At 28.4% G+C, this 13128-nt stretch overlaps 1 protein-coding gene across 1 annotated transcript; it reads left to right on the forward strand.

Annotated features, from left to right (window-relative positions):
• Positions 1-7726: 7726 nt before the first annotated feature.
• On the forward strand, positions 7727-12722 carry LOC123292808. Its single transcript, XM_044873522.1, has 5 exons — positions 7727-7913; positions 9452-9660; positions 11453-11622; positions 11807-11981; positions 12714-12722. The coding sequence occupies exons 1-5, from the start codon at positions 7727-7729 to the stop codon at positions 12720-12722; spliced, it is 750 nt and encodes a 249-aa protein (XP_044729457.1).
• Positions 12723-13128: the final 406 nt, after the last annotated feature.

Consider the following 13128-nt stretch of genomic DNA (forward strand, 5'->3'; position numbering starts at 1 on the left):
ATTAACATGTTGCAATCGTTGTGATTAACATAAATTTTTGGTATGATACACCAAAATAGTTTGTTATACTGTGGCATAAAATTATAAATGGTGCGAAACTATTTGAAATCGATATGTAAACGGAACAAAAATATATACAATAATAAATGCAGCACAATGGGTGTAGCGATGGAACAGAAAATACAGTTCTAAATTCAATTTGGCAGCCGGTATCCTCCCAAAAATGAATTTAATACACGCTCAATAATCCTAAAACAGTTATAGAGTAAAAAAATCGAAAAATAAAGCAAAGAGAGGGGTAGTACTTAGCGTGACGCAAAGTAACAAGAGCAAAGACGCAAGAAATTTATCGTGATGTATTTTAAGGATAGTCTTTAAGACAAAATACAGGTATAAGAAGCTTCAAACCAAATAGGAATTTTGAAAATGGGATACTTCTGAACATGTTTTTTTTATTTTATAATGTTTAATTACACACTGTGGGGCAGAAAGGGTGCTTAGTTAAATGATTAGTACATACTTGAAACTTCGTGAGTAGCTTCCTTTGGACGAGTCTACCAAACTTCTCTCAACGATTTTTTTCAAAAGTACTGCGTTTTCAAATGAGCATATGATAACTTCATATTTAAGCTATCGGTCTGAAAGAACGCAGCAGAGAATTTTTCGAACACTGAGACCATTTGATAACATTAATAATTATTAAACAATAAAATATTTCGTCCGACAAAAATATTGCACCGATGAGGTTGACTATACCACCTCGAACATGCTGTCGCATTTTGTTTATATTTTTGTTTTTGAATACGTACATGTTTCACTTTTGCTGAATTGTTTAATTATTATAAATGTTATCAATTGTGGTCATAGTGTCCGACAATTTCAGTGTCGCGGTTTTTCAGACCGATAGCTTAAATATGCCATTATCCTGCTCATTTGAAAACGCAGCACTTTCGAAAGAAGTCGTAGAGAGGAGTTTGGTAGACTCGCCAAAAGGAAGGCACTCACGAAGTATATATTCTATAATCATTTAACAAAGCACCCTTTCTGTCCCACGGGCTATTAAATGGCTAAAATCCTACCTATATTAAACATTTGCCAAACAAATTTCTACCTTCTCGAAAGTCCAGATAGATCATGACTTGAAAAGTTAGGACCCATTAGAACTAATTGAAAAAGAAAATTTGATTGAAACGGAACGATCTACTTCTTACACTTTCGCTTCACAACCATCAGAATAATACACAATAGACTTCAAAAATGCTTATTGTCTTTGAAAAAACTTAGTTACAACATATGCTTATTATTATTGCAGTATCAGTATCAATTTTCATTTGATATTTCATTATACCTAAGTAAAGTGATTTAAATATTGACATGGTAATTTTACGACCTCGACGTGTGTTTAACTTGACACAGTCTATTAGTAAAAATATTTACAATTTATTGATAAATATTGTTTAAAAAACAAAATTTACAAAATAAAAAATAAATTTTTCATATTTAAATAATATGTTGAAAATCATATTTTAGTAATAATGTGTTTATTGATATTATTTATAAGAAATTAAAACGTTTTTAAAAATAAAAATTTAAAAATGCCCCAACATATAATCAGATCTGTTCGATTAGGTTGCGGCATCGTAGTTTCTAAACAGTTGTACCGGTTTTGAATTTTTTTTAAAGGTTATTTAATTGAATGGTCATTGTTGAGAGGGTTCTTAACTTTTTGATCAGATCGTTTTAAACAAAAAATACTCTTGTGATTTTTTTCCTGGACGCTTAGTTTTCGAATTAAAAATTATTGAAAAATAAAAATTCAATATTCGATTTTTTAATTTTTAAGGAATTCTCGTCTATAAACATAGTTTATGTATGTATATATAGTTTATGTGTCAGTAGTCTCTATGACCTTCCAAGGGAATTCACTTAGCTAACGCAGCTCCTGCCCCCCGAATTTTTTTTTATTAAGTAACTCTAAAGCTCTCTTGCTGTTCTTAAACAGCTCCAAATGGTTCATGGAGTAGTGGCCGGGGATTTGCCAACCCCTTTTTCGGTATGACAACGGACTCTATGGTCTAAGTGTGTCCCATCCCAGGACAGCCACTCTAACCTAACTTTTGTATTTTTTGGGTCAAAATTACCCTTTATATTAAGTCATAAAATTCCGAAATAAGTTCATAAAATTCCGCAATAAAATAATTTTTGTGTTTTTGTTGTTGATTTTTTCAAAGGATAACTCCTTCAGAAAATGTACAAAAACTTGCAAGGCTTATTTTGATCCAATAATCACTTTTTGTTCAATCGTAAAATGATCAAGATTACTCAAAAAATGCTAATTAAGGTATTTACAGCATGAATGCACTTGTCGACAAACTTGACCTATTTTTTCACCGACTCATAATAATGTTAGCTGTGAGATCCCGAAACTGCAAAATTTTTGGTCGTTAAGATCGCGAGATAATCAGCTGCAAAGTTCGTGATTTTGAGAATCAAAGCATGTAAAACTCAATGCCCTTCTTGCAATTTTTACGATATTAAAAAGTTCTCTAGGCAGAATTGAAAAAAATTGGGAGAGTTAAATGCTTTTAGAATAAAATAAACAAAAAAGAGATTTTAGATATTTTTTTTAGATATTAATTTTCGTTATTGTGAAACTAATTTTAAATTGTAAATTGGTCAAAATTGGAAACTTTGGGATTGAATATTATCTAAGCCCAATTAATATCAATTTAATTTCTCGTTAAATTCTGTCGAAAAAAAATTTTACTATAGCTTTAGCATAGGCACTACAAATAACATGCCGGAAATACATTAAAAGTTCATATTGCACCCTTTAAATCATTTTCTGGATTTGTGTTAGAAAAAACAATTTTTTCCATTCATCAAATCATTTTAAAATTCACAATAAAATTCTAATATTTTTATTCTTCCAGACATCCTGAATGTCTATGATTGATGATTTTCAAATTTATTTCAATTTTATGTAAATAGTTATAGATTGTTGTAATTATAGTTTTTTGTTTGGACACAATCGTGAATTTTAAAAACACAATTTTCTCTTGAAACAGTTCAAATTTCAATTATTTTCAAAACCTTCTAAGAATTTCTATATAATTTGAAAAATGATTAAACAAAACTACCTATTTATGTTTAGAAATAAATAATAATTTTATTTAGAATACATGAGTTAATTCCAATTTGTTTATAAATGACTTTACTTTATAAATACAAAAGAAAATGTTAGGAGTAAAGTTTTTAAAATTATATGAAATTTTCAACAACTTTATATATCAATTACACACAATTTTTCTACATACAAGCACGAAATATACTATCACCTATAAACAAACCCAAATATATAGTCTAGTGCATTTGCGAAAATCGAAGAGTGGTGATCCAAAAGTTTGTGACACTAGATTTTTGTTCATTCATTCAATAAAAGGGGTGTTTGGAGACCTTTAATATGATTTTGCGTATTCGCGAAATTAACCCTTTCACCGCCAAATTAAAAAATAACCCTTTTCACCGCCGTTTTGGCCCATGTCTTGCGTTTTTTTTTCAAAGTACACGCTACGATTGATAGAAAAAAAGTTATTCCTGTTCAAAGACAAAAATTTTTCGTGAGTTTCTTTTTTATAACGGTTTTTTACAAATAGATTTTTAATTGTTCATCTTCTTCAAAAGATATCAAGCTGAAATTTGTATATTGTACTAAAGAAGTTAAAAGTGAGGTCGAGTTCGTAAATGAGCAACATAAGTCAATTGGGTCTTGGATCCGTAGGATTCTTGTTTTGAACCGTTAGAGTTAGAACAAAAGTTTAAATGTAAAAAAATTAACAACTTTTTTTTGAATTATTTTTTTGTTAACATCACTCTTTACCCTGAATAAAAAAATTTACTGTTGCAAATTTTTGGGTCAGTCCGTAACTGCATTGTTCACTTTAGAAATTAATTCTTCATCAATCATATTCTTCACTGCTGCAAACGGACGATTTACGCTTTAAAATGAAATCGGTACTTTAAAATTATTAAAATTATAGTATCCCGACTAGAAATTGTCCCAGTACTTATATTGGGGCCCGCTTGGGATTTGTTGGGGCATGGCCCAATAGGTCTATCCCAATTGGGATCCGATTGGGAACCTTTTGGGATAGCCCAATGTAAAAATAGGCGATTTTATAATAGTTTTTCCCAACTGGGGCCTATTTGGTATCTTATTGGGAAGGCCCAAATTAAATTTAAATAGGTCTATCCCAATTGGGATCCAATTGGGAACCTTTTGGGATAGCCCAATGTAAAAAACGGCGATTTTAAATAATTTTTCCCAACTGGGGCCTATTTGGTAACTTATTGGGAAAGCCCAAATTAAATTAAATGATAAACACAACGGTTTAATTGTTTGAGTGGGACCTGGTTGGGAACACGTTGGGATAGCCCGATGTAAAAATTAAATAATCTTTACTCTATTTTTACCGGATTTTGAAAAATTTGATTGCTTTGAATAAAGCAAATATATATGTTCTTAATCTTAGTACAGTTAATTGATTCAAAAAATTTCCTACTTTATTAAAAACAATCATAATTTTTCAATTAATTTTTTTTGTTTAAGTTATTTTTTTATAGTAAGTAAATAGTTATAAATTTAGAAAAAAAAAAATTCCCTAAAAAAGTTTAATTCAAAACGCTTTACTTCACTTTTAACTGTGTACTTTGAGTATTTATAAACTTTTCGTTTTTTACATAATCTATTTTTTTCTCTTAATATTATTCTGTTATTCCTATTTGCATCCCTTCTATTTGCATCAAAAGTATCAGTTGTTCATTTTTGAATATTCCGCGTTTTATTTATTTAAAACATTTCACCAGATGGCGCTACGAGAAGTTTTTTATTTGTCACAATAAAAACACATGTGATTAACAAATGATCGAGTATGAATCGAAAATAAGTGATTTTTTATAGTTTTTTTTGGTATTTTAATTTATAAAAATTCAGCATCATACTATATCATAAAATTTTGTGCATTTACGTTTAATTGAATTTTATTATTTTGACATATGAGAGTAATTGAAAATGTCAATTGGAGATTGAGGTTATGTGAACTTAAATGTGAACTTGGACGTCTACGGACCAGAAAATGTCAAACAATTCCGCACTAGTTTTTATTCAAGTATACAAGGTAAAAATTTCGATTACAAGTTATATTGTAATTATTAAAAAAAATAGTTCTTTCATTAATAATTTTTTTAAAAAATTATTATAGATGTCTTTATTAAAAAACTAGCTTCCAGTCCCGAAAACCCACTAGACGATAAAGAAATTTTGAAGGCAATGACAGCAGTGATACAAGGTGCTCGAGATTGGAATGGCCATCGTCTTCTTCGTTTTAAAAAATGATCATTCTATTGACTGGATCTATTGTATTTTTATAAATTTATAAATAAAAAAATTTGCTTGGTAATTTCCAGTTTATTTTTAATTTGAAGCTATAGGCTACATCATGATTGTATTGATTAACAAGGAGCAAATGATTTACAATAAGGTAAATTAAGCGGGAACAGACCGGGATTATTCGATTGGGAACCCATAGGGCTTGCACATTCGGGAACCTATAGGGACTGCCCAATCGGGAACCAATAGGGATCGCCCCACCGGGCCCCAAATAAGTTTCTGCGTTACAGCCCAATTTGGGATCCCAATTGGGCAACCAAGCTGGGTCCCAAGTGGGAGCACGTGAAAATTTCTAGTCGGGATGTAAAAGCATTTACACGGGTAAAAAAATCATTGCCTTTGTATGCAGTTATACACATAGCTGAAGTCAACTTGATATATTAATCGATTTATTACTGCAATTTATAATATAAATAAAATAATTAAATAATTGATGTCAATAAAATTATTATTTTTTCAAGTATCGTTTATTTAATGTGAGAATTTCCTTAAAAACAATTACTTCTGATATTGTAGTGTGAAAGGATGAAAAAATGGAATAGCTTCATAACAAAGTCTTTATTAATATAATACAGTAACCTTATCGTTTGAAAATACGCAGTAGTCTGCATCAAATCCGGTGGTTTCGATTTTTTGCAGACTTATTTGTGATGTTGGTCTAATGAATAATAATAATGATCACGAGCACTGAACGCAACTTGGTCAAAAATCGAAAAATTTTGGATTTTGGCGATTATAACCCTAAAGAACTAGTTTTTTGATGAAACTTTTTTTGAACGTTTTTAAATTAGACTAAATTTGCTACAATATGAGACGATATGGACCCAATATTTTACAAAATAAATCCTTTCAACTTTATCATTTTTGCGAACTTCATAAATATTATGTCGCTTTTAAGTAATTTTGGCCCAGAACAACACTAGGACACTCCGTCAGAGGTAAGTGGAACTACCTCGAGCTAGAGTAGTTTGAGTGATGTCTTAAATATTGCAAAAAATTGAGACGTTAGAATAAATGATGAATTTTGAATAGCTTTATTTCGGAAACTATTGGGTCTACAGAGACGATTCTAGTCTCATATTATACCAAATTTAGTCTTCTTTAAAAAGTTACTTCAAAAACTGTCCTTTTAGGGTTATAATTGCCAAAATCTGAAAAATTTGAAATTTTTACTGTTTTTTCATTTTTGACGAAGTTGCGTTTGGCACTCGAGGTCACAAACTGGGATTATTCATTGGAACAACAGCATAAACAAGTCTGCGAATAATCCGAATTCCCGGTTTTAATGCAGACTTTAATGTATAAAGTTACTGTTATATAATAACAAAAAGAAGATTTAAGAACATGAATCTTAGAAACATTTAATTCGTTAAAATTATAGATGATTCTTTGCTGGTTGAAAATATACACTAAAAGCAAAAAATAAACTTAAAGTCCATAGTTCAGCTCCCGACATCTAGTGTAGATATAGAATTTTTTTAAACCACATAATTTAAGCAAACAAATGATTACAATAATATATTAAAAAAAGTAATTATATATTGGGTGTTTTTTTACCCAATTTTTTCGGACTTCACTGTATAAAGTTTAATAAAAAAGAATTGTATGATTCTTCCATGATATTGTTAATTGTTGTGAAGAATATTTAATAGGTTATACTATTTAATAGGTTTATTAACAATTACGATATACTTTTATTATCAAAAAACTTCCCTCAATCGGAATCAAATTTGCGAAATTCGAAAAAATATGTTTTTATTAAAAATTGGTTTATCTTTAAAAAATATTAAGAGTACTTACTGTTTAATCGTTTCTTAAGGTGCTTAGAATTATTCATAACTACATCTTCAGATCCAATCTTCTTATCACTAGGCATTATAAAAAAATCCGTTTGGTTTTTCACAAAACACGAATATTCTTTATGTATAAAGTTTTATTGCATAAATACAATAAAATCATCAAAGTAAATTACTCATAAATTTTAAAATAAACATGATTTTCTTAAATTATTTCCCACTTTAAAAGATATTAATGATTGATTAGATAAAATATCAATTTTCCTCAATAAAATAAAATCAAATAATTTTCAAAAAAAACTTCCCTAAATAATATATTGGAAGTATATAAACATAAAAAATTGTATTTTGTTTTTTTAAATATTTAAATAATTATTAAATATATTAATATTTTGAAGATAAAAAAAAAATCAAAAATTTTATAAAATAAAAGAAATTAAAAAATCTTCTATACTTTTGTAACAGAAAAAGTATTACAATAATGGCTGATTGGGAACGTCCAAAAGATTTACCATACCCAATGGTATGGCGTAAATTTACACGAACTATGTCCGATGGCCGGGAACATAAATTTCGTATTCAGGATGCATCACAAGATATGTTCGATGAAATTTATGATTTATTTAAAGTACATTTTATGACGGAGGAACCTATATGTAGTGTTCTTGGTATGTTAAATTTAACTTATTGCTTATGTAAATTTTTAATTATTTAGTAATATTTAATTATTATTTCATATATTTTTGGTTACCTGATTTTAATTTACTATCTATTTGTTATTTTTTTATATTGATTATTCAGATGGCTTACGAATACCAATTTTATATATAATTTTATAGTTAAATTAAGTTAAACATTTGCTATTGATTTTTTTATCAAACTTTTCCTAATTCTACTAAATTGCAAACATAATCGTAGAATCAAAATTTGAGTCATGTATGTTAGAAAACAAAATGTTAAGACGGTTCTATACAAAATTTTGCATTAGCATGAAACTTTATAATTTTGTTAAAAATCCTTTTATATATTCATTGGTGGAAAAAAAAATTTTATAAAGAATATCGGTTTTCCAGATATGAATGGTTCAAGTTACAATTGAATTTCAAGCACTGCGATTATACCCTTTACTATATCGATTTGAAATTTGCATATGTTGTAGGTATTCATATTCTACCTGCCCTGGTTAATTATATTTCGAAATTCTGCTAATTTTCCCCAACCCTGTTAATTTTTCGAAAATCCTGTTAACTTCCCCAAAATTTTCCCAATTTTCATTTGCTCACTCCCAGATAATTTTTCTTATTCCACTATACCTGGATGTGAACGATGAAAATTGAAAAATAACAGGATTTTCAAAAAATCAAAGTAACCAGAGCAGGTAGAATATGAGTATACCTATAACATATTCAAATAAGTCGATAGAGTAAAAGATATAATGGCAGTGCTTGAAATTGAATTGTAACTTTAACCATTCTTATCTGGAAAACCACTTTTCTTTATAAATTTTGTTTCCCACCAATGAATATTTAAATAAAAACAAAATTGTAAATATAATTTTTACTCTTTATTAAAAGTCGAATAATTTTCAAACTTATAAACTCACGGTTAAATTATTTAAAAAAATTTGTTGCCACGTAGAATTATTATTATGGCGGATGTTATGGTCGCTAACGCTCACAATATTCGTTTATTTATCCTATTTTATCCTATTTATTTAGGATCCTATGTTACGTTAGAAACTTTTGTTTAAGTTTATTTTTCAACAAATTAGACAATTGTTAATAAACAAAACTTTCTCGAATTTTTGTATTCATTGTAAACTAAAAAAAGTGTTTAAATAATTGGCGTAAAATTTTTTGGCTTCGTGGAACCCTTCTCATATATATATATACATAAGAATTTAAAAAAATTTGATACTTTAAGTTAACAAATAATGCATGATTTTCCCTTTTTTATGAATTTTTTTTGCTAACGTACTTTTTAAACTTTTTTGATGTGATCTCGGTATGTATATGTAAAAGAACAATTTTAAGCCAATTTGACCCAATTACGCTTTGTAGTTGACGCTAACCATATCCCTAACTAAAAATCAATTTATTGGCGTGAATTTCAAAGCGTACTTAATAACAAAGACATTATTGATTGAAGTTACTACTTTAAAATTATTTCACTTCTTTTTTGAAATTTTATAATCTTTGAATATTAGGCTGTAGTCAGTGTATTGAAATAAATAAATTAATTTCAGATATGGTCAACGATGAAGTATCATTAAAAGAAATGGAAATATATTGGAGATCTGAATTACGTCGAAAAACGTTAATCGTTTGTTTTGAAGAAGTACCAGATGGTAAAGATGTTTTAGTATCTTGTAACGTTATGGGTGTGCGAACCAAAGGCAATTTGTTAAAAGTAGCTGTAGGTATACCTTTCCAACTTGTATCATGCATTTACATTATTAAAAGTACCTTTCTATATTTTAAAAGCAAAAGAAAATACTTTTCCTTTCTCTATTTTGAAAGGAAAAGCCGATCTTTGCTCGTGTTGAAAAAAATACTCCTCACCAAAAAATACGACCGAGCGTTTTCAATATACCTACAATTAAAATATCTTCTTGAAATAATTACCACCAGAACTCCGAAATATCCCTCCTCGGACACCAACTGAACCGACTTCTCCCTAAAAATACCTTCCCAAAAAAAACTCATACTATCTCTCTGTTTACGAATTTGCATCAAAATATTATATATACACCACCTATATATGATATGATCAAATTAACTTTTTGAATAATTTAATTCTGAGTTCGGAGAAAAAAATTGAATTTAGTAGATCATTATGATACAAATTGAGGAAACTAAAATCCAACATTTTTTGATGGTCGGAAGGGGTCCAAAAAAAATGGTAAAGTGGCCTAGTCCGGTCTTTCGCGTCAGACACCGTCGGATTGAGTTAAAAATAAAAAAGTGTTCAATAAGCTTACGCGCCGTAAAAAGGCGAAAAGAATGAGCTGCGAATGAACCCGATTGGTCCATCGATGTCCCCACAAATTGCAAAAAACCATCGATTTTGCTCGAAATTTCAAAACTCCATAGCTCTTGTTGTTTTAAAGATTCAAAGCTGAGATTTAAATGGATTGTAGCTTTTGTACCCATGAAGTATCACACACAATTTCAGCAAGATCGAATGTATACTTTTTGCAAACCGCAGCTGAATGCAAAAAACAGGACTTTTGTAAAATGGCCCTAAAAAAGTTGTGGTGCGGTAACGCGCTATTTTTTTTACGCGATCATATGCTTCAATAGTTAAAGTAATACCTACTAAAGTGTCAACCTCTCATCTTAAGTAAAAGTTAATAAAATATTAATTTTAAATTACTATTATTTTAAATTATGACATTAAAAATAGGATGGGAGTAATGAGAGCAATTATTAAGAGACAGAAGTTATGTGACATTATAGTCTTAATAATTGCTCCCATTACTCCCATCCTATTTTTAATGTCATAATTTAAAATAATAGTAATTTAAAATTAATATTTTATTAACTTTTACTTAAGATGAGAGGTTGACACTTTAGTAGGTATTACTTTAACTATTGAAGCATATGATCGCGTAAAAAAAATAGCGCGTTACCGCACCACAACTTTTTTAGGGCCATTTTACAAAAGTCCTGTTTTTTGCATTCAGCTGCGGTTTGCAAAAAGTATACATTCGATCTTGCTGAAATTGTGTGTGATACTTCATGGGTACAAAAGCTACAATCCATTTAAATCTCAGCTTTGAATCTTTAAAACAACAAGAGCTATGGAGTTTTGAAATTTCGAGCAAAATCGATGGTTTTTTGCAATTTGTGGGGACATCGATGGACCAATCGGGTTCATTCGCAGCTCATTCTTTTCGCCTTTTTACGGCGCGTAAGCTTATTGAACACTTTTTTATTTTTAACTCAATCCGACGGTGTCTGACGCGAAAGACCGGACTAGGCCACTTTACCATTTTTTTTGGACCCCTTCCGACCATCAAAAAATGTTGGATTTTAGTTTCCTCAATTTGTATCATAATGATCTACTAAATTCAATTTTTTTCTCCGAACTCAGAATTATCTAAAAATTGACGCCATTTTTTTTTTATTTGATCACACTAATATACAAGATTTGCTCGTATATTTAAATATATAAGATTCAAAATGATTATTTTTGTTTTACCCAGGCAACTGGTCGAGCTCTCGTTGCAATGAATAAAATTATGGAGCACATATGGTTGGAAGTAGCGAAAATTTATGAAGCATTTAATGTTGATAAATATCTTTCAGCATATGGTTTAAGTGTACATCGTGATTACCGTGGAATTGGCATTGGTGTCGAAATGTTACTAGCTAGGTAACAATAACCATAATTATATCTACATTATATTATCGTTATTTTTTTACTTTTTAGTGCTAAAAGTTTTTTTACTAACTCAAATATCAACCTAAAAATGTCTATCAACTCCCCTACTTCAACTTTAAAAAATATATTAAATAATATCTTTAACACTCTGTATAGTAATTCAATTTTTTTCTAGGACGGAATATTGTAAAGCCAATAAAATAGAATTCACCGTAACAGCATTCACTAGTAAAGGTGGTCAAAGAGCTGGTGAAAAGGCTGGTTTTGATTTTCATCTTTCAAAATTGTATTCTGATATTGAAAAAGACACAGGCGTCAATTTAACTGGTATAAAACATGATTGTATAAAAGTATTATATAAACGATTCAATTAAATTAAAAATGTTAAAATAGTTATCAAATAAATCAATATTTAATTCCGTTTATTCAATGCGTACCTTTTTTAATAATATCAAAAAGTCCTTCGAAAAACAAATCATTATACCCAGTTAAGGATGTACGAGCACCAGAGTAATTTTGGATAAAAGGTATGATTTTTGTAATATATGAAGTTGGACTAAGTTGAAAATAAGATACAAATAATTTCAACCACAAGTCTAAACTAGCCTTTTTGCTCGTACTACCTTAAACGAAATATTTATAGTAAATTAAAGCTCACCTTTTAAATGTGAACGTCTTAGAACAATCTGCCTTAAGTTCTAAGTATTAGCTCCGGTTTCCAGGTTAATTTTTCAGGATTATTATAAAAACAAATATTTTTAAAATAATTAAAATTTATAATCTTCATATATTTATTTCATTTATAATAATAATTAAATAAATAATTATAACTTTCATTCTTTTTAATAAATATAAATAATTTTACTTATATAATAATCATAATAATAAATATAAAATTGTATATAAATCAATTAAATTATTTACCTTTTTTTTTTTCAAAAACATTTTTATTTTTTCATTACGTAACAATGTGATTTACTACTACGGCATTATAACAATGTATATATAATAATTTATAATAAATATACATACGTGTGATGTATTTTTAATATTAAGTTACTATTATCATGGATTTGTTAAAGGATGTTTAGGACATATCCACGTTTAAAATAAATTAAATCCTTATAAAAATATAAAATTATTATTAACAAATTGTTTCAACTCAATTGTTTAAAAACTTTCACCTCAAACTGTTTGCCAAAAGACATGACAATATTTTCATTCAAAATTAAACATAATTTTGTAATCTGGCGTCATTTTTTACAATAAATGGTATATTATTTAAAAGAAATTAAAATATAAATTCCAAAATTTATCGCAAAAACAAAATAAATGACTTAGAATAATTTTTTTCTATGACAAATAAACTTTATCAATATAAAAGAAGAAAAAATGTATTTTTTTTTCTAAAAATAAAAAATTATTTTTACCGTGTGTAAGTAAAATGTGTTAATACAACCCATAGCCAGAAATAAGCCCGGGTAGGCCCTGGAAAAT

The sequence above is a fragment of the Chrysoperla carnea genome, chromosome 2 (genome assembly GCF_905475395.1).
Source record: "Chrysoperla carnea chromosome 2, inChrCarn1.1, whole genome shotgun sequence".
In the NCBI taxonomy this organism is placed as follows: Eukaryota; Metazoa; Arthropoda; class Insecta; order Neuroptera; family Chrysopidae; genus Chrysoperla; species Chrysoperla carnea.

Coding starts and splice junctions, on each gene's coding strand:
- LOC123292808 (XM_044873522.1), top strand. CDS start 7,727: ATGGCTGATTGGGAACGTCCAAAAGATTTACCATACCCAATGGTATGG. Junction 7,914..9,451: donor ACCTATATGTAGTGTTCTTG/GTATGTTAAATT, acceptor TTTGAATATTAG/GCTGTAGTCAGTGTATTGAA. Junction 11,623..11,806: donor GTCGAAATGTTACTAGCTAG/GTAACAATAACC, acceptor ATTTTTTTCTAG/GACGGAATATTGTAAAGCCA.